The sequence below is a fragment of the Tiliqua scincoides genome, chromosome 1 (assembly GCF_035046505.1).
Source record: "Tiliqua scincoides isolate rTilSci1 chromosome 1, rTilSci1.hap2, whole genome shotgun sequence".
NCBI classification, from domain to species: domain Eukaryota; kingdom Metazoa; phylum Chordata; class Lepidosauria; order Squamata; family Scincidae; genus Tiliqua; species Tiliqua scincoides.
In genome coordinates this window covers 132,804,602-132,829,005 of record NC_089821.1, presented here as the reverse complement: position 1 = coordinate 132,829,005, position 24,404 = coordinate 132,804,602, and the positions used below count along the sequence as shown (strand labels likewise).

General features: G+C 44.3%; 1 protein-coding gene across 1 annotated transcript in view; it reads right to left on the bottom strand.

The window, feature by feature from the left end:
- Positions 1 to 5,507: 5,507 nt before the first annotated feature.
- The window catches only part of MLPH (melanophilin), a 75,163-nt gene continuing 56,266 nt past the window's right edge, over positions 5,508 to 24,404 (bottom strand). The window contains exons 11-16 of the mRNA XM_066637313.1: positions 12,188 to 12,343; positions 11,118 to 11,210; positions 10,160 to 10,243; positions 8,787 to 8,844; positions 6,709 to 6,806; positions 5,508 to 5,534 (exon numbers count right to left, since the gene is read on the bottom strand). Coding sequence (XP_066493410.1) covers positions 5,508 to 5,534; positions 6,709 to 6,806; positions 8,787 to 8,844; positions 10,160 to 10,243; positions 11,118 to 11,210; positions 12,188 to 12,343 — 516 coding nt within the window. The remainder of the gene's footprint in view (positions 5,535 to 6,708; positions 6,807 to 8,786; positions 8,845 to 10,159; positions 10,244 to 11,117; positions 11,211 to 12,187; positions 12,344 to 24,404) is intronic.

Below are 24,404 nucleotides of genomic sequence, written 5' to 3'. Positions count from 1 at the left end.
AACGTAACCCTTCAGTTAAGCAACAAAGGAATTGCTCTAGTTCAGTGATTCTCACACATTTAGCACCGGGACCCAGTTTTTAGAATGAGAATCTGTCAGGACCCACCAAAAGTGATGTCATGACTGGAAGTGACATCATTAAGCAGGAAAATTTTTAACAATCCTAGGCTGTAATCCTACCCACACTTACCCAGGAGTAAGTCCCATTTATTGTCATCGTTAAAATATACATAGTACCCATTAAAGGTACAGATTTGCAATAGTTCCCCAAATGTGGTCACACACATCAAGTCTAATGTATTAAAAATAAAACATTGAAATGAATAACCCACCTGAAAACAGCTCGTAACCCACCTAGTGGATCCCAACCCACAGTTTGAGAAACACTGCTCTAGTTGATCAATATAGATAGGAAAAAGAATGTCTTTTCTTTGCCCCACAGCTGTGGTCAATGCTGCTGACAGATTTTGGGGGGGGGGGTCTTGGAACAAAGCCAGGAGGTCCACATGGCACCTCATCTGTCTCCCTGATGGCTATTTGAGCACTACCATTGCAATCAGTACAAAGCATCTCACAGCCCAATCCTGAGCTGCCTGGAGCAGGGGGCTACCGCGGTGCCAAAATGGCTGCCACCACCATTCCAGAACCCCCAGTGGATAAAAAAATCAGTGGATACCAAATCAGTGGAAAAATAGCTTTAAAGACCCGCATCGAGGTTTTTTGCTCCTCTATTGTTGCCCCAGAATGCATTGGTATAGACACTATACTGCATTCAGCTACTAGATGGGGTGAATAACAGAATATAATGGAATGAAATAAATTATTTAACAGCGTGACGGTAGGAAATAGGTGCTTTTTTTTTCCCCTTGTTTCAAGGCATTTAAAGGTGGGCCTCAGTGGTGAGTCAAATCAGTGGAGGTCCCACCTGTATGATTCCATTCCAGGAGATAATGTGCAGTCTTCATTTTATCATACCTCATTATTCTCCCCTGGAATGTCAGATAGACAGAACCATGTCAAAGGTTTATCATGAAAAACAACTTCTCTGTAGAAGGCAGACACATTTTTGGACACAACTCATTAAGCTTTTCTGTTTCAGGATTTCCCTGGTCTCTTTCAACATTACATTTACAATATTCTATTTTGAATTGTTCACTAATTCTAGAAATGCTAGAAATTATCCACCAGTAGACAGATCTGAAAACTTCATCAGGTCTGCACTGAAATTAAGGAACACAAGGTGAAAAGACCTCTTTTGTTCCTTGGGCAGCAAAGGGACAAACCACTGAAGAACAGAAATTATTTTATCTAACTCAGAACAGCTGTGTCTGACAACAAACCTTGCAGTGATCAAAAGCTCACAAAATAGGATGATGAGAGCTCATTTGTGGCCTTGGTTAATTCCTACCAAGTCTTGAACAAGGATGGAAATACAAAGACATGATTTGTTGCATTTGTCATTCATTACCTGAATTCTTCATTGTCCACTTGAGTGTTACAATTGATTCCCATTATTACTGAATGTATTTTTTGAACATGACACATTAGCACTAATAGCCCAGTTCTCTTCCCCACCATTTCAGACTGCACACCACTAATAGAGGGACACCACCAGCCACATGCAGAGCAGCACACTATGGGCAGGCAGAAGATCTGGTGGTCCAAGAGAGGTTTATAAATAACATTTTTACTTACTTCTCCATGGGCTGCCTGGTCTCCAATAGATCTCCTCAGACCTACAACAGCACTTTTTAGCTTATGTGAGTTTAAGGAGAGTCAGCAGACAGGTCTGGACAGGAGGGAACAGGATCTAATTTGAGCAGCTGTTACCAAGATCTTCCCCCTCCTGCCCCCAAATGGCCTCACTCTCTGCCCTGCAGCTCTCCCAATCTGCCCCCACTGCTTACTTACTAGTGAGATGTGGTTCCCACACATGGGAACCAGTGTAACCCACATGTGGCTTCTGGGAATTTGCTTGCCAAGCCAGTAGCCTGGGCCTTATGGTGGAAGATCAAGAGATCGCCAGTGTAAGGCCCCAATAGTACTGGGTCATTAGTCAGACACATGAACACAGCAGTAGAAAATATTGGTGTTCCCAACTCCCATCTTTCTCCAGAAATGAGGAAGGAAAATAGACATCTTGGGAAACATAAATTTTAGGAACATATTGTCAAGGTTTATTGAGTAATTTAAACAACACACAAAATTTGTATGCATAAGAGTAAAAGCCAATAACAGAGATGAGCAAAGGTGAGTATCATATTGTAATTTTGAACAAAATGGTATGTAGCTCTGTGATTCTTCTCTCCCTCCCCACCCCCTATCCTGCTGCCTTAAATCAGACAAATTAGCAACAGGTGGCTTGCGACAGAAGGGGGAGCCTGGGTGGGTAGTAGTTGTTCACCCCTTTCCTTTGGAGTTGTTTGTCTACCCCTCCTAGCTGCTTTTCTCTCAAAGGTTTACCATTAATAAAGGGCCACTTTACCATTAAGCCTGAAGCCACCTGCAGCTGCTTTACCAGATAGAGGAAAACCCTTGCAGAGGGGAAAGAATCAATATGTAGTTATATCCTTAGAGTTTATCCATGAAACAAACAGCCCAATTGTAACTAACTTTCCAGCCATGCCAATGGGGTATGTTCTGCCCATCAGACTGCCTTTGACAGTCACAGAGACCTCCTCAAGGTAAGGGAACAAACATTTCCTGCATCGGTGCTGGAAAGATGGATAGGATTGGACTGTAATTTACATTACTGGAAATGATTAGGGACATTTAATGGCTGATGATGACGTAATGATGATTGCAGAGGCATTGTTTATTTCAGGGTTCTGCAATAGCTGAATGCAGGGTGTTATAATCCAAGGACAGGAAACACAGTTGACAAGTGGTGCTCCCCCCCCCGCCCACTCATGTTCTGACTAGCTCTGTCCCCCAGCTTTCCCCAGAGTTCAGCATTTGTCTGCAGAGAAGGAAGCACTGAATGTGGGAAGAATTTCTTCCAATCATTTAGCACTTCCCCTGGGGGCTGGGGATAAGAATAGGCCCTCAGTTTGGCTGTACTTGTCGTAAGAGGCGACTAAACAGCAACCGGGTAGATGGGACTCGTCAGCCTGGGAAGGCAGCTCATCTGAGAGAAGGAAAACTCTGATCCCAAACCTCCACTGCCTTGTGGCTACATCCAGTTATGGAAAAGGCTTCAGGAGTCAACCTTGAGGCAAAATCCGGAGCCGGAGTCCCTGAGGCAGTTCATGGCTGAACACAGTCACGTTCTGGCAACTCCCGCGACGCCGCTGGAACCAACCGTATTGGCCTCTGGCTTTCCATTGGACCATTTCAGCAACGTGGAGAGGGGGGATTTGCTGCATGGGTAACAGCCTATCCTCCATACCTACTTTACCCAGGCTTCGCGCACTGGAGAGGACACTCTGTTCCAGAACCACCATTCAGAGCGTGACACCATAGTCTTCCGAGACTGAAGGATGCCAACAACATTTAGCACTGAATACAGTTATAGCAGGGGGTGTAGTTAGTCATTGTGTTGTTGTGGGGAGGGGAACCATGTTAGCCAGTGTACTCCCATTGCCCCCACTATGTGTTTCTTGTCTCTGGATTAAAATGCCAGAATAGGACTAATGTCACAGCTGTAATTGGAATCTACGTCTAGCATGGGATGGTTATTGGCAATGATGCAATGGAGGCATCTTAGCTCTAAAGCAGAGAACTTGGTTCAAGGCCCATGGGGAACCAGATATTTTCTATTGCTTGGAAAAATCTTTTCATAAAATAAAACTATAAAAACAAAGAAGTAAATGGAAGGCCAGAGGCCCAGTTCCTAGACCTCATTTGATGTGTTGAAAAATGTGTACATCTGAAACTCCATAGGTCATATTGGGATAAGGACAGATCTATAGTTTGAGCACATCATCTCTCTCCTGGAAACAAACAAATCTCCTGGAATTCACTGAATGAACTTGTTTGTCTTCACCCCTGAACTATTTATTCAGTTCTACTGGATGAAGTGGCTTCTTAGTGTACAGATCACCATTTTGAGCCATATGGTCCACCATAGTTGAAACATTCAAGGAATTCAATAATATCCTCCAGTGATCCATGCTTGGTGCCCAAACCTTCTGAGTTTGAATGTGGGATGTACAGCAGCAAACATTTTTCTGTAAATATCAGTACAGTATAAACTAGTGTAAGTCACATTTAGGACCACAAATCAGTATTCCAAATTTCAGCAAGGGCTGTATACATGTCTTGCTCTGAGGAAAGTTGAGCAGAAGGCATCTCTTGGGGGCATGTCTACACACAAAACAGCCTGTCCTTCCAGACAGGCACCAGAGCACTAATAAAACACATTCCAGGAGAAAGCTGCATTAGTCTGCTGTACCAAAAACAAAGAATATTTGGACATTTTAAAGATTAACTCATCTGTTGTGACATAGGTTTCCATGATCTTAGGGCATAAGGGCATCTTAATGCAAAAATGGGCTCTAGTTCATTTATTCTGCCATAATAAATGTATCAGTTTTCAAGATGCAACAGGAATTATTGCAGTAGTTAGAATGTAAAGATTCAATTAGTGAGGTTACCTAGGATGACTGACACCCCGATCCTGAGCTGCCTGGTGTGCGGGGCTGCAGCAGCACTCAAAATGGCTGCTGCCACATCCAACACACTCCAGGCAGCCACCACCTGCTCCTCAGGTAAAGTGAGTAGCCCCACAATGGGGCTACTCGATTCTATGTCGACCTGAAGGTCAGTGTAGAATGAACACCCTCCGTGTTGGGCGGCCAGCCTGACACAGAGACTCTGGATCTGGTGGAGCAAAGCTGCACCAGTCCCGCTCCCCCTGCCCCAGAAACCTCCTCCCTGCCTCCCCCCATGCCCCCACCTATCTCTCCACTGCTCAGCGGTCCGTGCGACCACTGAGCGGCAGAACTCTGGCGCTCCACCAGCGCCAGCCCAGCACCAGAGCTGAGCCGGCACGCAAAGCTTAGGATTCAGCCCTGATTGTCCCACAGAGGTACCAACAGGAATACAATCCTCACATTCTGTTTTCTAGTTTGCATACTGAGCAGACACTCCTTATGTCCAGCCTCCTGATTATTATAGGAGAGCTTTATCACGGACTGTTAGAGCACTGAAATTTGCAGAGTTACACAGGCCCTCTAGTCTTTCATTGCCCAAATGGCCAGACCACATGCTTATGCTATGTATAAAATGAAATGTTCTTGAGCTGCTGGTCCTACTTAGCAGATGCTGTGGGTTAATCAATTCTGAGAAACAAATTCTATATACTACAGAGGGTTTAGGTACTGTTATAAGGTACTTGGAACCCAAATTCAGGAATGACTCCTGAAGAATTTCTTTCAGAAATAACTTGCTTCTTTGTTTATGATGCAGGCAGACAAAAAGGGAAGTAAGAGAAAAGGAAGGGAGAATGGAGAGAATAAAATCTCGAGCTGAGGCCCACATTCTTGGCAATGGAGACTTCATCATTTTCAAGAGCGATGGGTCATCACAGGCTTCTGTAAAGTATAAAAAAAGGGTGTCAACCCTTTTGGAATCACGAAGTGAAACCACACAAAGTCAGTTTATCTGACAGATTGATTCCATCACATTAGTTCCATTCTTCTCTGACTGCTGAGTCCTTGTCTTGCCTCTACATTTAAAATAAAACAAACCCTGACTGATAATGAAATCTCAGCAGGCCTTAGGAACTGCAAGGTCCAATGCAAAATATTTGGGGGAGGGGCCTACTCACCACGATGAGTGGTGGCAGCCGTGTCACTGCTAGCTACTTCTGGGGAGGAGCAATTTCAAGCCAATCAGACCCAGGGGCAGATGGGAGTGAGGACTGTCCAGCAGCAATGCTCTGCTCTCTGTGCTCTCCTTGCGATGCCTCAGCACGGAAGATTTCATGCCGGAATGAGTGAAGGACCAGCTGCGGGTGCTCCGCTCACCATCCAGTGGGGGCCCCTTCAGGTAGCAGGCCCAATTTGGCCCAACTGGTCAAATTGCCCTAAGGCCAGCCCCAAATGAAAGCAGAATGAGGGCCCAATCCTAACTTTCCAGCACTGATGCAGCTGTGCCAACGGGGCATACACTGCATCCTGCTGTAGTGTGGCAATCATGGAAGCCTCTTCAAGGTAAGGGAACATTTTTTCTCTTTACCTTGGGGCTGCATTGTGGCTGCATCAGTGCTGGAAAGTTGGATAGGATTGGGCCCTGAACAGATACACTCAAAGGTACTTTCATACCAGCCTTTTGTTCCTAGTATTGGCACCAATTGCTCACTTATTTATTGCTGAAAAGTCAGTGTTCCTCCCACATTATTCACATGTTCCTTTCAGTGCAGATACAATCTTTGTACATGGATTGTTGATTTGTTTAAATGAACCCAATCAGTCATTCATACAATAATGTGCACCTGTGTACAAATTTGTGCCTAGGTACTGCTGCTCTGTACCCAGGCACAACAAAACATCTGAACAGCAATATTTATATCCTTCTATCAAAAGATAAAACTACTGTTTCCTTCCTGTGCCTGTTAGCGATTCAAGAGAAATGAATGACACCAACAGTATTTGTATTGTCCTCTTCTGCTCTTGGTGTCCATGGCTAAAGAATTTATACCTGTACTCCCGCCATTTGCCTCAGCCCACATAAAGGGAATGAATGAGCTAGATTATGAACACTTGCCGCAAAGATGTGATCTGCTTTCCTGTTTTTTCCATTTGGGTTTCGCTGTGTCAAAGATCCTCTGTAACTGGTATTCCGAGCAAAGGAGTCCGCATTGTCTTGAAAAATGAGAGACAGACATGATGATATCATAAAATTGCACTGCTTATGCTTAGTTACTCCTGCTCGGAAGTGCTTGTTTAGGAAGAATGGGGTCTCAAGCAAGTTACTTCACAGGAACTTACATTAGGAGTAAGGAGAGAAGCTTTGGTACATAATCCAATCTAGGACATCAATTAACAGCAATCCACTGACTTTAATGGGACTAACTCCCAGGTAAGTGGATTGCAGCCTAAGGGCCTAATCCTGAACTGTGCACACTGATTCACCACCATAAGGCACATTTGTGAGCATTACTGCTGGCCCAACGCTGGAGCTGGCCCAATGCGAGCCCACATTGGAACAGTGCCGAAAGGCTCCATCAGAGCTAGAAGCGGCACGTGCTTCCACCAAAATTGGAGGTGAGCGCCCCTTCTTTAAAGGAGAGAAGAGGGCAGCCATCAGTCGTGGTTGGGAATCGTGCTGACAGTGGCTGCAGAAGCCTCTGTCAGTGCAGTTCCTCACTGGTCTGAGTGTTGTCCTCTTCTTCTCCCCTTTATAGAAAGAGAAGGAGAAGAGGGCAGCTTTCAGATTGGTGCAGAACTGCTCTGAAAGTGACTGTGCTCTCGCAACCACTGTCAGCACAGTTCTAGTGTGCCAAAAATCTAGTGGCGGGGGAGGGGTGAGTTGCGGCACCACATCTCCAGCCTGACACCTGGGGCATTTGCCCCATTGCCCTCCAGTGCCCCATTGCCACTGCCTCAAATATTTTAGTTATTAGCATTTTATATAGCACTTCCAACATTTCAAATTGCTTCATGTACATTAACTTCCTGTAATCTTTACAGTAGCCTTGTAATGTAGGTGGCCATTATAACCTCCAATTGCAGGTGGAGGGCTGAGGCTGAAAGAGAAGGGCTTGCCTAATGTCATCTAGTGTGTTCATCACAGAGGTGAGATTTTTTAACTCAGGTTCTTTAACTCTGTACACTGCATCAGCACTTGATGTTGCCCTGAGCACAATGATTTCAGATACTAGGGAGACAGCCTTATAGATGGTGTGACTTTTTAAACACAGAAATGGCTATTTTCTCAGGAGAAAACATGAAGTAGCACTTACTCATACAAGTTGACAATGGACCTAGCTGGCAATGTTTCAAAATACCCTGACTCAGCAGTCCTTTCTACATCATGCAGTTATTTATATACCAGACCAAAGCACCACTGATTTACTTAATATTCTACAATCTCTTATGACCTGGTGTCAATGACTGGGGATTAAAGGCTCAATCCTATCCCATTTTCCAGTGTGGCTGTGCCAATGCACTGCTTCCTGTGTTGGGGAGGCAGTCACAGAGGCCTCCTCAAGGTATGGGAACATTTGTTCTCTTACTTAGGGCTGCTTGCTTACATACGTCCAGCTGCACCGGAGCTGGAAAATTGGATAGCCCTTAGGGCCCAATCCTAACCAGGTCTACTCAGAAGTAAGTCCTATTTTGTTCAATGGGGCTTACTCTCAAGAAAGTGTGGTTAGGATTACAACCTGAGGACGAAATCCTAACCCCTGATGTTAGTACTTCCCAGCACTGGCATAACAGTGCCAATGGGACATGTGCTGTATCCTGCAGTTGGTTGTCACTCACTGAGGCCTCCTCAAAGTAAGGGAAGGTTTGTTCCCTTACCTCAGAGCTGCATTACTCTTATGTCAGTGCTGGAAAGCACTGACATAAGGGGTTAGGATTGTGCCCTAAATCTACTTATCTCAAAACCCTATATTACAATCAAAGAAAAAGCTGAAACTAGGCCAATGCTCTTTGCAGTTAACATGAACAGATAATTCTTAAGAATAATGAATCAACAAAATTTATATACTGTTTTTCAACAGATGTTATAACTCTTTGTAACTTCCAACCAAACTCCCCTTTTGGTTGTTTCTGATAATGCTGCAAAAACTGCCCAGTGCACTAAGCACAACTGCTAATACAGAAGACAGATCTTACTTGAAATTTCAAGGGAAGAAGTGAATTTTCTCCTCAGCATATGTGGCATGGACATTACCTAAAAGGAGTAACATTTTGTTAAGGTGCGTACAAATCTGCATATAAATCAGAATTTGCTGCCATCATTTGCCCACAGCTCAAGTTCAGTGTCACACTTATTTGACAGAGGGTACTGATCAGCAAATTGAATGCTGATGCAGTAGCCTCTCTTGTCCTTCTCACCATGCTTTCAGGTTTATATTCACTGATATTATGGTATGTAAGTATAAGTCAAGATTTTAGAAATGTTGACTGATCCTTTCCCCCACATCCAGACCATTCACCTCAACTGTTTTTAGCACAGTACTATAGCTAACGGCAAGCACTTTACCGCTTCAATGTAAGAGACGGGAAAGTCCCACCAATACTGTGTGTCAACACAGAAAAGAAAAAAACAAGTCTTGGTTGGAAGAATGCTTTTTTTATTTCTAGGGCACAGTACAACTTATGGACCCCAGATTCACTTTGTTGCTCATCCCTTGTCTTATGTGGGCACACACACACACCCCACGCCTACAGGAGGGTGGAAACTTTTTCCTCTATGCCTAAGAGTGAAAAACCTGTGCTCTGTTATCAATTTATGCAATGAGGCAGACTCAAATTATTCAATTATGTATAGCAGGGCTTTTCAAACTGGGGCATCACAACACCCCAGCCTGAGGGCCCTGGTCTCTTTCCCCTTAAGGGGCAGGGGCAGCCAGGAGGCAGGGAGGAGGCAGGGGAAGGGGGCTCAGGGAGCTGCAGGGACTTGGGTGCACTTACCAGAGCCTCCTGCAGCCTCCCGGGGGTGCGGGGAGCCCTGCGCGAGTGTCTGCAGGGCTCCCTGATGCTTAAGAAATGAAAGTGGAGCGATCACGCCCTGCCTCCACTAAACCGGAAGTAGAGCCCGATTGCTCTACTTGCTCCCTTCCTAGTTTTGATATGCCTCCTCCTGCCCCTGCTGCCTTCCCATTCTGCCTCCTCCCTGCCCCGTTCCACCCTTTCCCACCTCTCTCCCCTATGCTGACTTACTGGTGCTGATGGGTGTTCACTGTCACTGGTGTGTAGAGCTGGCTGCTCACCGTTTGCAGCAGCATCCAGGCTGCACACTCCAGACAGCCAGAAAACTATTATGCCATCAGAATGTTCATTCCGATTGAGTAACAAGCAGTTAGGATTGGGTCATTAGTTCTGGAAAAATTCACTAGTTACTCTTGAGTCATTTGGAATGACCAATATACTTCAATGAAACAACTCTAAAGTAAGTGGTTTGATGTTTCAACTATGAACCTAAAAAGATGCAGCTGTCCAGCCCTATAACTAGCACCTTGGACTCAGTGTGATGATGCACTCACTTTGAAGTCGTCAGGTGATCCTGAGTCTGACCTCTGATCCTCTGGAGAATTGTATGCATTCCCAGGAAGCTGGAGAGTGAAAACCTTGGGGGAACAAGAAATGAAAAATATTACTCCAGTTCATTGCGGTATAAAAGACCCTCAGCCAGATGCTGGCAAATCCACATATCCCAATCATAACTTTTCTGCTGTTTTCAGTCCAACGTCTCAATTGATGTTCCATGCAGTCCAGAAAGGATATTCTTTCTGGTTCTTGCACCTCCGCCTTCTGTTTATTCTGCATCAGTGCCAAATTGGTAGAAAATTTTATTACAAATGGGTATTTGTCAACTAAACTGACAAAGTTCAGGTCTTCATGAAAACTATGGCAGGAGAAAAATGCTCTAAGAGTAGGACACCTTGGCCATTGTACAAAGGCATCCCTCTACTGCAGGAATAATTTGGTATTACTATTTTACCCAAGTGATTTCTACCAATCCTGGAAATACAAGATTCCAGTAACTGTCTTTAGTTACTTTATATTTATTTACTTACTAAATTTTTATATTGCTTTTTGGCCTTGGCATTCAAGAAATTTTACAATTTAAAATACTAACAGCCCAATTCTAACTTGCACTGGAACAGGCAGGTCAGCAGATCTGTGCTGTATCCAGTGCAAGTTTCAGGTAGCCAGAGGCTCAGCCAGGACAAGGGGAAACTCTTCCCCTTACCCTGGGGAGAGCCACTGCAGTCCCAATGGGGCTACTCAGATCTGCACCACCTCAGGGAGTTCCAACCTGTAGGCTGGAATCTGGAAAGCCCTGGCTTAACCTATTGCTACAGGTGAAATTTCATTTATTGCTGCAATACAAGAGATACAAAATGACCTCTTGACCGACATCAAACTACACGATTCTTCTCTTTTGCCTTTATATCAGATCTGGCATGGCTATTCTTTGTAAAATGCAGGTCCACTTACCCGGACGCTTGATTTTTTCTTGGATTTTTCCACTGGTTTAACTGTTAGCCCAGCAGCACTGAGAGCAGCTATTCGGGTTTCTATATCAGACACCTTAAGAGCAAATAGACCCATCATTTCCTGAGAAACTCTTTAATTTGTCATTAACAACATAATTATATGTTCTTAACATAATAGTCTGTACCTGTGAAGCAAATGTTTTATGATTTGTCACTCGTAAATCTTCTAACCAATTAATGGATATACTCCTATTCTCTACTGATTGCCGTACATTGTGTTTTTAACCTGTGTTTTTAACCACCATTGTGTTTTTAACCACCTTGAGCTTCCTTTTCCAGAACTGAAAAAGCAGGTACTAAATCATTAAAATAACCCTTTTTAAAAATATTCATAGTTGCAGAAAAGATTAATAGTCCATGGGAGGGAGCATAAGAAATAAGGGGGAACCTGTCCCGTCCCGTCCCCCGCAGTCACTCAGAGGGATTGCAGATTGCTCAGAGCAGCCCCCCACTCCATTCAAGCCAAAAAAAAAAAAAAAGCAGCCAGCCACTCCAAGCAGCATGCAACTGCCCGGAGAATGCCAGAAGTAATTGTAGTGATGTCATCATGTCACCACAATTCCTGCTAGGTCAGGCGGGGTTGGGGGTACATGGTTAAAGGGATAGCCCTGGGGTAGCCAGGGGTAGCTGGGGTAGCCAGCCAGCCCTGGGGTAACCGAGGACCACCATTGTTTTTTAATATGCAGCTTTAACCTTAGACTCTAACTTCGGAACAGAAAAGAATTCAGGAAATGGGAGGAGGGATCAACCATGGAGAACCCCATGTTGCTCATACTTGTGCTATGAACTTCAAAATTCTGATGGGATAGAAGGGATCATCAAAGATATGCATGGCCCAGTCATGCTTTGTTGTGGGTTTTACTACAATTTCACAATGCTGACATGGTGGTCATATGCTAATAGTGGCAAAACACCATAGGCGGGCACTATATTTTTATTATGAGAAGAAGTTACATTCTGCTTTTGTACTGGAGCCTCCAGAACTCTGCACACTCATCCAGAAAGGATTACCTCACTCTCTGTATGCTGCATTTGAGCTACTGCAGATGCCACTTTGTCTTCTAGTTCAGATAGCTCTGAATCTGTGGTTGCACTGAGCTGGGCGTGGTCGTCCGAGTCTTTCAGCATTTTCTCTAGTCCATGTGCCTTTCCAGTAGGACTGTACACCTGAAACAAATAGGACTAGTCACTGTCTAGTTATTATTACTTAAATTATCTTCTTGTACAAACTTTCATAGGATGGACTTTTCGCTTTTTTTGAAGCTTTATAAACATTTTCTACAGTTGCCATGGAACTTACTTAAGCACTCTCTAGTCCTATGGAGAAAATGCTGTCAGTGCCACACTTCTGTCCTGATGAACTGGCGGTCTCTGAAAGTCCTAGCACTGTTTCTGACTCAAAATGACCACGCTGTTTCCTTGCCTTCCTAGTGTTCTGAAGATAATTAGCAACAAGTGGAAAACTCAAAGGTATCATTTTCCTAAACACATAGTGCCACCAACTCTTTCCAAGAGTTCATTTGGAAAATAATCATCTACAGCCAGAAGTGAAAGTAGAAAAGAGTATTTCTTGCAGTTATTGTAAGCACCAACTCTCACCTTCTAATCAAACAGGTTGCCATCTGTGATCATGCCCATTAAGAAGAACAAATATGGACATGGGAAGCTGCATTGTTCCACGTAGTCCAATAAAATCTGCTTTGACCAATAGTAGCTCTCCAAGGCTTCAGGCAGACAAATGTTCTTTCCTATTGTCCTCTTCAACAGTGTAACTGGATAAGCCAGAGGTTCTCAAAGTGTGGGTGGGGATTCTAAGCAGCTTGGAAGGAGGTCACAAAGCAATGAAGAACTAGGTTCAGTCTCTGAAATCTCCAGATAAAGCTGGGGAAGACCCTTGACTGGAACCCCAGAAAGCCACTGTCAGCAGGTCTAGGCAATACTGGGCTAGAAGAGCCAACTGTTTTACCCCAGGATATTCAATATATGGATTTTGACTAGCTGTAATATGAGGAGTCATGTAAATTTATATATTGGGGGGGAAGGGTGATTATAGTAATATAAAGTTTGAAAAAGCCCGATTAAAGAATTTGAAGTAGGGAATAAATGGGCAGTTTGCACGATCGAAAGAAGTGGGGTCCCTCAAAGATTGAGATCAATGTATTTAACATGTTCATAAATTATTTAGACCTCAGAGTGAATAGCCAAGTTTACAAACCATTAAAGACAGTGAAAGCCAAAAGCTTGTTGGACAATTGCAAATTGTTGGATCTCTCCAACATGGGTAAATGGACAACTGAGGTGCAAATGAGGTTCAGTGTGAATGAGCTCAGTGTGGTACACACTGGGACAACATGCCACAATGCCACACAAATACCAGTGGGGGCTAAATGGGGAGTGACTATGAAGGTAAGAAAACTTGGGGTTGTAATGGGTAGCTTAATGAAAACACAAGCTCAGTATGCAGCAGGTGTGGAAAAAGACATATTCCATCCTAGGAATCAAGGCTGCAATCCTATATAAACTTTTCTGAATAAGCCCCACTGAATACAGTGGGACTTAGGGCACAATCCTAACCAGGTGTACTTCGAAGTAAGTCCTATTTGTTCAATGGGGCTTACTCTCATAAAAGTGTGGTTAGGATTGCAGCCTTACTTCTCAGTAAACCTGCATAGGGTTGTGCTGTAAGAAATGCACTGCAAAGGAACTCCACCAATTTCTTGATATGAATCAATGGTGCAGACACATTAGGAATACAGTGTCTGGCTACCACTATCTCAAAAAGAATTTCAGAAGAGCTGAAAAAAGTGCAACAAAAATGATTAGGGTGTCAGAGCACCTTCTTTGCAAGGAAAGGTTATAGAGTTTGGGGCATCTGAATTTAGAAAAAAACAGGAACAGTGAGAACATGACAGAGACAAAACATAAAATTAAAGTGTGTGTAACACATTGATAAAATGTGTTAAAATAAAATAATAAAATAAAAGGAAGGATACTTCCTTCCTCTCTTCGGGTACTGCAACTTAGGGGTCATCCAATAAAACTGATCAATGGTAGAATCAGTACAGAATTCATTTAAGGTATGCATGGCCACAGGATGCAGTGATGGCCACTGGCTTAGATGGCTCTAAAAGAGGATCAGATACACTCTTGGAGAAGGAGGAGTCTGTCAGTGGCTGCCAGCCAGGCTGGTTGAATTGAACCATGTTCAGAGGGACGACGCAAATGAAGATTAGTTACCACCAGAGGCAAGAGTGGGGAGATTTCATGTCTTGCTTTGGGGCTTTCTGGAGGAATCTGCTTTTTAAGCCATTTCTGCCCAACGTTGCATATATGCAACAGGGATCAAATGTGTACACATGTGAGCTGGGCAGAAATGGGTCAACTTCTCATAGAGGCATCTGATTGGTCTAAGTGGGAAATAGGGTTGTGATCATGGAGGTATCCTCCTCACACCAAAGAGGCAGCTCTACCTCCAAGGGGTTATGGTAGAACATGATTGCAGGCTTGTAGAAAACCAAGTGGGTTGCACTCAAGCAGAAGATGACGATGGGATCCCTAGCACAAGATCCTTACAAATTGATGGGCTGGGGTTACAGATGCCCCTGGCTCTGGAGTGGCCAAAGATACCCTACCCTGACCTCTCTTGAAAGGCTATAGCCAGGAGAAGTGTTCTTCAGAGACTTCCCCTTTCCTGCTACAACTGAGGGGGCGGAGCTAGAACTAGCTTGCCCTGTGAGACTTCCCTTCCAATCTTATACTCCCTGCTTCTTTCCTCTGTACCCACCTGTACTCACCTCCCAGTCCTTGCCTCTTCCTCCTCTCAGCTCTTCTTCTTTGTGTCTTCTCTCTCCTGGCCACCTCTCTGTCTCCTTCTCCACCTGCCCACATTCACTCTCATCTCCTCTCTTGCCTTTCTGCCTGGTGTGCCCTTTACAGGCCGATATCAGCAGCTCATCAGTGACAGGACCAGCAGCTGGTGTCCCACATGCTTCTCCTGCCTCAGCCCTCTCCCTCAGCCAGCTGGCACCCAGCGGTGATGTCACTGCTGAGCATCATGACAACCAGCTTTCAGCTGTGTCTCACTGCTCCCACTCATGGAGCCAGAGCAGAAGCCACAGTTCATGAGGATGCTGGACTAACTAGATGAACCTTTGGTCTAGTCAGCAGGGCTTTCTTGATACGAGTTTGTAGACCCTACTGTTCACCAGTAGAAAACACTGGACTACAGTGATTCTCTATCTTTTTCTGTTTGATGAGTTTTGTGGAAGCGAACTTTTTTCTATGTTCATTTTCATGGTGTCATCCTCATAAGACATTAGCAGCCACCAAACTAGGCACAAATAGGTTTAACCTCAGCATCCTTAGACAACCCTTCAATTCAGCACTCTTCATTTACAGCTGTCCATTTTCACATCTGTGAGCCCAAAGACACCAGGAGCTTGGGCATGGCCTGACTGCAACTCTCTCCCCTTTTTAATTATTCCTTTGAACAATAAGTTTCATTTTAGTATTTCATAGGTTTTGGCCAACTCTTTCCCAATAAGTTCAATAGAGGGTAGAGTCATCATCCCACTGCCTTTATCTTTTCAATGAGTCATGTAGTGCTGTTAATGTGCTATGTGCTGTTAATGGCTCTCAAGCACTTTGGCTGAGATGCCACAAAAAGCATTTGCTAGTGACTGAAGCAAACTCCAGCTACAGCCAGAGAAATAGAGAGAGACAGAGTTATTTTAACCAATGAGCAATGCAGCAGTAATGGAGGGGATGGATGAGAGAATGGCAAAGAGGTAAGGAATAGGGAAGGATATAGATACTTTAATTAGAGGGTTCCCATTGTCTATAGGAGGCTCTCAACCTCCAGAGGAGTATTTGTCAAAGTAGTACTTTGATCTTGGTTGTGTTTCACTGAACACTGATGCAACAAAGAAGCCACCATGAAGTACTTCCCTCAAACAAAGGCTTCTGCATAACCACCAAAAGAACCACTTCATGCTCCAGAGCATTTTCCTGCTACCATGATTGTTTGTGTTCACAGGAAGTACTTTTGCATCAATTTTCTTTGGGCCACAGGAAGTACTTTTCTCCACTGTTCCCATTAGAATAGAAGACATACTCATACAGAGTCAAAGGAAACCAGAGATGCATGGATTAGAGTGGAAAGTAATTGCTTTATCAGGCAGAACCAGGAAAAAATGGTTACAGTACACAGTGGTGTCACTAGGATTCGCGTCACCCGGTGTGAGAGGCCTGCGTGTCACCCCATGCAGTGGGCGGGGCAACACCCTAGATGGTGGGCGTGGTGATGTACCATTGCCCCGCCCTCACTGGTTTTTTGGCAGTACCTTTTGATAGAACACAGATATTTCAATGTGGTTTGTTTCATTGCATTCTGCATGAAATTATGCATTGATTGATATATAACACAATGGTATTATTCCTCCAATTTCTGATTTTAGTGATTTTGAAAACTTGTGGAGTCACACAGACACCCGTGTCAACTTACTAACACCTTATTGCAGCAGTTCTCATACTTTTAGCACTGGGACCCACTTTTTAGAATGACAATCTGTCCAGGATCCATTGGAAGTGATGTCATGGCCAGAAGTGACATCATCAAGCAAATTAAAATAAATAATTATAAATAAGTTAAATTAAAATAAAAGAAATAATTAAATGTTAAATGTTAAATAAGGGGGAGCCAGTCCTGTTCCACCAAGTGAGTTTTCTCTGTACTCTGCCTGCAATAACACCCCCCTAAAAGAATCAGTGAGATCTTCAGCCCTCCCCAGTGCCCAGTTTAAAGTCCTTCTATTTCAAGCACATCAATACAAAGACCCACTTGGCTTTATAAGTCTGAGAGCCCAATCCTATGCCTATCTGCTCTGTCTAAGAGTACCTGTCTAAGTTCCATTAGTCAATGGGGCTTACTCCCAGGAAAGTGGGCATAGGAGTCCAGCCTCAGAGCCCAAGTCTATGCATGTCTACTCAGAAGTAAGTCCCATTAGAGTCAGTTGGGCTTACTCCCAGGAAAGTGTGGGTAGGATTGGGCTTTGAGGGAAACTTTGCAAGTGCAAAATAGAAAACTTTCCCCTTACCAATTCAAGCCTCCTTGTTGGTCCTTTCTAGCGGGGGGGGGGGGGGGAGGTTGCCTTCTGGGGCTTTTGTTGCACTCCAGTTCCATCGGATCAGGACCAGTCTGGTGTACTCACATTCTTTGCCTGGCCTGACCACCAGGCAAGGCATGTCTGCCTACTCGCAAGTAAACGCTACGTGAGGCTGCTTCACTTCCCATAGGGCTCCATACACTCACAGCTGGGGGGGAGGGACCCCCTCCTCAGGTGTTTTTGGGGCTGCATTCATTGGATCAGGACCATTCTGACATTGTTGCAGTCCTCGCAGCCTGCCCTTTCCAACAGATTTAGGCAAGTGCGCCTACTCATGAGTAAACGCAGCCATGTGGTTTCGCTTGCTTTCCTTAGGGCTGAATAGAGACCTCCTTCTCGGGTGTTTTTTGGGGGCTGCATTTACTGGATCGGGATCATTCTGGTGTCCTTGGAGTCCTCTCAGTCAGCCCTTTCCGATGGACTATGGCAAGTGACCTACGCACAAGTAAACGCGTGATACAGCTCACTTTCACTTTCCATAGGGCTCCATGCATTTTTCCTTCCGGTTTTTTGGCCATAACGTTTGAAGGAAAGGAGCTATCTCAACAGGGGTTTTTTGCATTGTGTTCTGCTGGACATTCCGCATCCAACGGTGTATGGCATGACGCGGTAGCTCCTAACCCTGCGATTTTAGCACGTCACCCCCCCAGGGCGCGTCACCCGGTGCAGCCCGCACCCCCTGCACCCCCTAGCGATGCAACTGACAGTACATTATCTAAATTCTTACTTTATAATATGTCGCTACAACAATCAAAAACTGAATTTCTGAATAAAATGGAAATATCGTACTTTATCTGAACAACAATGTAAATATCAGTGACTACACTTAGATTTACAGTTTTAAACCAAGAAATGTGAGCTTTAGATTCCCCCCCCCCCTGCCAAAAAACCAAGTTCAAATTAAGATTATTTGAGAGTTAGCAAATCTGACAAATGAAGAAATATTAAGCAGTGCTGGGTAGAGTGATATGGTGACTTCTGTGGTCTTGAATTCAATTATTTGGTTGATGCAGTTGAAACCATCACTAGCCCCTTGTATCACCATTCTCATGTTGTTGACATACCCAGGCTATCACTACTATGATTGTGCTCTCACCTACCACAGGTAGTCTATTGGGTGGTGGAAGAAACTTGGGGCAACAGGCAGACCTTGGAAATGGGCTACAACAACATGATACTACTTAGCACAGATGACACATGTCCAACTTATCAAATTCCTGCCTCTAAATATTTTACAATTGTTCTTACTGACATATAAGCATCATGAACTATAGTAACTAGTAAGCAATACACAGTCTGCTAATAGTCATTCTTAGGTTTGAATCTGAAACAGTGAGCTCCTTTTCTGTCCAATTCCATCAGCTTGTATTCTGGAGCCAACACCAGCAAGAACACCAGCAAGTAGTGGTATCACCTCCAAATCTGGTGAATTATGGACAGTCTAGTCATTCAGATGTCAGTAGTGGTGGTCCTGGTGCTTTTTGCACCAGAGACTGCCCTCCATCTGCCACCCCCAACCTGGAAGTAAGTGCATGGATGTCATTGCGTCACCGTAATTACCTCTGTGCCACCTCCTCCTTTCCCCCTTTTAAAAAAAGGTGGGAGGAAGGAGGAGGCCTAGGCTCTGATGGAGCCTTTCATGTGGCTTTTAGTGGCACAAAAAGCTCCATTGGAGCTTTTACACACCACTAGAAGGGGCATCTAGGAGGTGAGTGCCACTTCCATCGGCACAAAAAAGCTCCACTGGAATCGGTACTCGTCTCCTCCATAATTGGAAAAGGTGGGCACCATTTCCAGTGGCACGGAAAACATCCAAAGGAGCCTTCACACTGCTAGAGCCAAAGTCTCCATCAGAGTTAGAAGAGGTACCCACCTCCTCCAAAATTGAAGGAGGTGAGCAATGCTTTGGGTCAGCTATCCAGCCATTCTGAGGGCTGCCCTTTTCATCTCCCCTTTAAAGAAAGAGGAGGAGAGAGCAGCCCTCAAATAACTGGTGGGGGGAGCGGATCGCAGCCCTCCCCTCAAGTCTGGTGCCCAGGGCATTTGCCCCTATTACTTTCCCATAGGTATGCCACTGCATATCAGTAGACTCTTGTCAGTAGACATCACAGGGCTTACTGAAATAAAACACAGTCATATACAGGGTGACCCAAAAAAAAACAGAACCCACAAATCTTTGAATAAAACTGTTAATTTTAATTTTTCTTTGGAAAGAACATGACTTTTATGCAAAGTGACCAAGATAACTGAAACTTTGGGGAATAATCGTACACAGATTGAAGTTTGAGTCCAGTAAGTTTCTTGAAATTTACTGGACCTTTGTAGGATTTAATAAAATTTTTATGGGTTCTGGTTTTTTTTGGGTCACCCTGTATTTGTTGTAATATCAACAACAGTAGTATCAACAATATAATGGCATCGTTGATTTTAATGATAAAGTACAGAATTGGAAAATGAGTCTCTAAAGTGTAGCAAGGAATATATACCCTTATTACTTGTCATAACTGCAGTTTTCAGAGTTGAGATAGCAAACCAGTATAGTATAGTAGCATAGTAGTTTTACCCTATACCAGCACAGTAGTTTTATACACTGTATTTCTTCAAAACTACTTCTCCTTATTCATATTTTAAAGAATGATGTTTCTCTTTATAAGCATGCACACTTTTTAATGCATGGGGCCAGTTGGGAGACAAAAATATACTCTGAGCAGGCCCAAGAGGTGATAACCTTACTAGTAAGGGGAAAGATGCCAAAGACTAACAAGGGCTAGCTGCTTAATGTCTTGTATCATACTATGGCTAGTATTGGCATTTGTGTGCCTTTCCAGAGAGCTGTGGACCAGGCTCTTGGAACAACACATCTACTAAACTGCACTGGAAGTGACTTGGACACACATTTGCTACATTTTGAGACATTTGTTTCGAGGACAGGGAATGTGTGTTCAGAGTACTTTGAACACATACCCACTGCAGGTATTTCTGCTAGCATTTCAAGCTCCACGGTGACTCCGGATGATGCTGTTCTTTCTAAGGGTGCAATCCTAACCGGCAGTTATGCTGGTATAGGTGGCCCTGGAGGGTCGCAAACATGCTGTAAAGGCAGTTAGGCAGGAGCTGCGTCAGCGCATTCAGACGCGTCGACACGCAGAAGGAAGCAGAATCCTCTGCTGCGGCTCCCGCACCGCCGCTTTTGTTGGCGCAAGCGCACCGACATAAGCAGCAAAGGTAGGCGTGCAGGTGTGTGGGGAGGGGGCGTTACTGGGTGGGGGGAGGGCAGGCCCAGGGGCAGGTGCACGGGGAGCCGGAGCCGGGGCTGGGACCTGGCAGTTATGCCAGATCCCAACCCCCGTCTCTGGGGCAAGCAGAGGTGGCGCAGAGCCAAGGAGACCCATAGGGGTGTGCAGCCCTTACCCATGGGTAAGGAGAAGCTCTTCCCCTTGCCCATGGCTGAGCCGCGGCTCGCTGCAATCCCGCGATGCAGCGCAAGCCTCCTGGCTTGCCTGCTCCAGCACAGGTTAGGATTGCGCCCTTAGTGAGCGATTTATTTTTAACATCTCTTCATGATATTGTGGATTTGATGAAAGGGATATCAATGTAATGGTTTTGTGAGCATTTTCACATGGCCAGTATCTTCACTGCAAGCTCAAATGTGCAGATGAAGTTTGTTCAAATTCTCCCTCTGCTTGGCCTGTATAGATTCTGAAGGTTCAAGTCCCTATTTTGGTAAGCACTAAATATTTGCACTGAGTTCTGTTACACTGGGCCCATTATTTGCAGATATCTGACTGCAGCACTTTTGCACAGGCGCAGTCCATCCAGTCTGGTGCTTCATGACAGCACTGAGGTGGCTGTTCTAACACCATGTCCATTCCATCTTCCAGGCAAATATCCAGAACAAAACCAGCATATAACTTAGAGCGGTGCTTCCCAAACCCCTACAAGGGAGTTGGAAACACTGTAAGTGTATGTGGAGGAGGAGCTAAGGCAATAATGCAATCCCCAGGATCACGCTGCTGCTGGGTATGGGAGGATTTTTTTTTAAACTCACCATCTTCCAGCACCAGAGGCCCAGGAGTTCCAGGGAGCTCTCTGCAAAGCTCCCCACACCTCCAAACATGTTAAAAAAAATTTAAAAATGGGAACTTCCAGTTTTTGTCACGAAACTGGAAGTAGCTGTTTTTGTCTATTTTTAACATGCTTGGAGGTGCAGGGAGTCCTGCAGACTCTGGTACTGGAGGTTGGTGAGTTAAAAAAAAATCCTCCTATCTCTGGCAGCAGCGCGATCCTGGGGATTGTGTTGCTGCTCCCCCCACCCCTTAAAGGGGCAAGGACAACTGCTTCCCTGGTTGGTGGGTCATGACCCACCAGTTTGGGAATCACTGACTTAGGGCCTTTGTGTATTTATGAATTTGGGCTTCTGGAACACTGTGACCAGGCAGCATATCCAGGGGAGAAAGGGTAGAAATTGATGGAGCTTAAAGAAGGGTAAGAACCAGGAGAAACCAGCAAGAGATTGGCAGAACTTGTTAAGGATGAGATCTAGCAGCGTGGAAAAGCACTGAGAAGTGTAAAGCTAGCTAAGGGAGAAGGACAGCATTAACTCAGAGGAGGAAGTCCAAGCAGGAGATGATCCTTTCCTGAGTAGCAACACAGTTGGCATATATATGAGAGATCGGTGAGTGTGTGGATCTACCCTTATTTCTAAAACCAACCTCACAACTTGGAGGAGAACCTGGAGTCCTGGGGAAAGGGATGTCTGCTTTTTACATATTTTTATTCCTAATCACAAATAAAACTTGGCTCCCAAAATTGCTTCAAGCTGGACACTCAGTCATGAGACTCATGGGACTTTAATGTGGAGCTGGGAAATGGAATTTTTCCCCACAGCCACCCACTCTAAGTCTTCTAGCAGAGTTCAGTGTCTGCATTGCCATAGGGAATAACAATGGCAAATAGAGACCCTGAGGTCAAAGATCATTGACATATAGATGAAAAAGATGAACAACATCCTGTCCACAACTCTGACGTTGATTTATAGTTCCTTAATACAGTGTTTATAAAGAATGGAGCAAGGATAAGTATGGACAACCCTGAAAATCAGTACTTAACTAAATAGTTCCCACTAAAATAACAAGGTGTAGAAAAATATTAAGATGGACATTGGAATAACCTCTAACTGGGTCATTCTGGTTGCCATATATTAGCTGAGGTCTGCTCTAGCTACATTCATTTTTCAGATAATTGAAAAAAGAAAAGAAAAGAAAAATTCCTTGTGACCCATTTTGCTCCACTGTGTATCTATGTGAAATTTCTCCACAAAGTCTGTACATATCATTTTGCAAGGCAGTTAATCATTGGTGATAAATGGTTGCATTGGACATTTTTTTCACAAATGTTTTTATGTATCTTTGTTTTCTAAACTGCTTTGCAGTTATTTCCATTTCATAAATTCAAAACTTCCAGAATGATCTGAAACCCATGTTAAATAACCATGTTGCACATCACATGCATGTTTCAGGATTGTAGTCCAGCCCATTCAGAATAGATTCAGAGGTGAAGTTCATGCAGAAGGCTGAAATGCTGATCCAAATGTTGAGCCCATCTTGTCACTGCAACATGCAGCGCCTCTGCAGAAGATGAACGAGGAAGTATGACAATTGCTATGTCTGAGGAAGTATGACAATTGCAATGTCTGAGTGATGCTCACTGAAATGTAATTCAAGGTAGGAATTAATCAAATTCCATAGCTTCATTTCTTTTCAAGAGGTTCCTGCTATTTTAACATGGCCTTCTGATAGACCCAAAGTGTATGCTACCATTTTGAACGCTAGCTTCTAACAACTTCACAAATGCTGCCCCCTCACGGATGCAGTTAAGATACTGTTGTTGGCATCCTTCGGTCTTGGAAGACTATGGTATGGTGGTTCTGAATGGTGGTTCTGGAACAGAGTGTCCTCTCCAGTGCACGAAGCCTAGGTAAAGTAGATATGGAGGATAGACTGTTTCCCATGCAGCAAATCCCCTCTCTCCACATCGCTGAAATGGTCCAATGGAAAGGCAGAGGTCAATACGGTAGGTCCCAGCGGCGTCGCAGGAGTTGCCAGAACGTGACTGTGTTCACCCATGAACTGCCTCAGGGACTCCGGTTCCGGATTTTGCCTCGAGGTTGACTCCTGAAGCCTTTTCCATAACTGGATGTAGCCACAAGGCAGTGGAGGTTTGGGATCAGAGTTTTCCTTCTCTCAGATGAAGAGAAGGCTAAGAGAAGGCTAAGAGAAGGCATCTGAGGCTTCTCTCAGATGAAGAGAAGGCTTCTCTCAGATGAAAAAAAGGCTTCCCAGGCTAATGAGTCCCACCTACCCGGTGGCTGTTTAGTCGACAAGTACAGCCAAACGGACGGCCTATTCTTATCCCCAGCCCCCAGGGGCTATTGTATTGCTATCTTAGGACAATTGTATTGCTAATTGTATTGACAATTGTTAAGATAATTGTATTCATTATGACATATGTTGACCGCCTTCTTGAATGCAGGAATTCCACGGGGCTAAAAAAATCTGCAAATTGAAATTATGTGTGTGTATGTATGGGGGGAAGTCAGTGGTGTTGTATCTTAGGAACTTTTATGCTGAACTGACACCAAATAGAGTGACTGCTAAATGACAGGATATAGTGAAATAAGCTGGTGAGTTTGGGAATCTAGTTCTGGATCTACTAGGATAAAATTCCAGAGCCTACTTCCAGGCAGAAATAGTTCTGGACTGGAACTGTGGATGATGTATGGGCATTGAAGCATTCTGATGATATGATGCTCTGTTATTCCCAACATTATGGAAGATGTTGTCCCAACTCTCCAGGCCCTGGAGTACAGCAATAATGTCACTATTGCACATCATGTTCTGGGGGCCACTAAACACTGGAGAGGGAATAAGGGGGATATTTCAGATGTTCTCAGTAGTAATTTGAAATTAGTTTAGATGTCCAGTTATTTCTGAATAACTGAATATTTCTGAATAACACAAGCTGGTTTCCCCTCTTTCTCTCTTCTCACCACTTGCTCTTCTGAG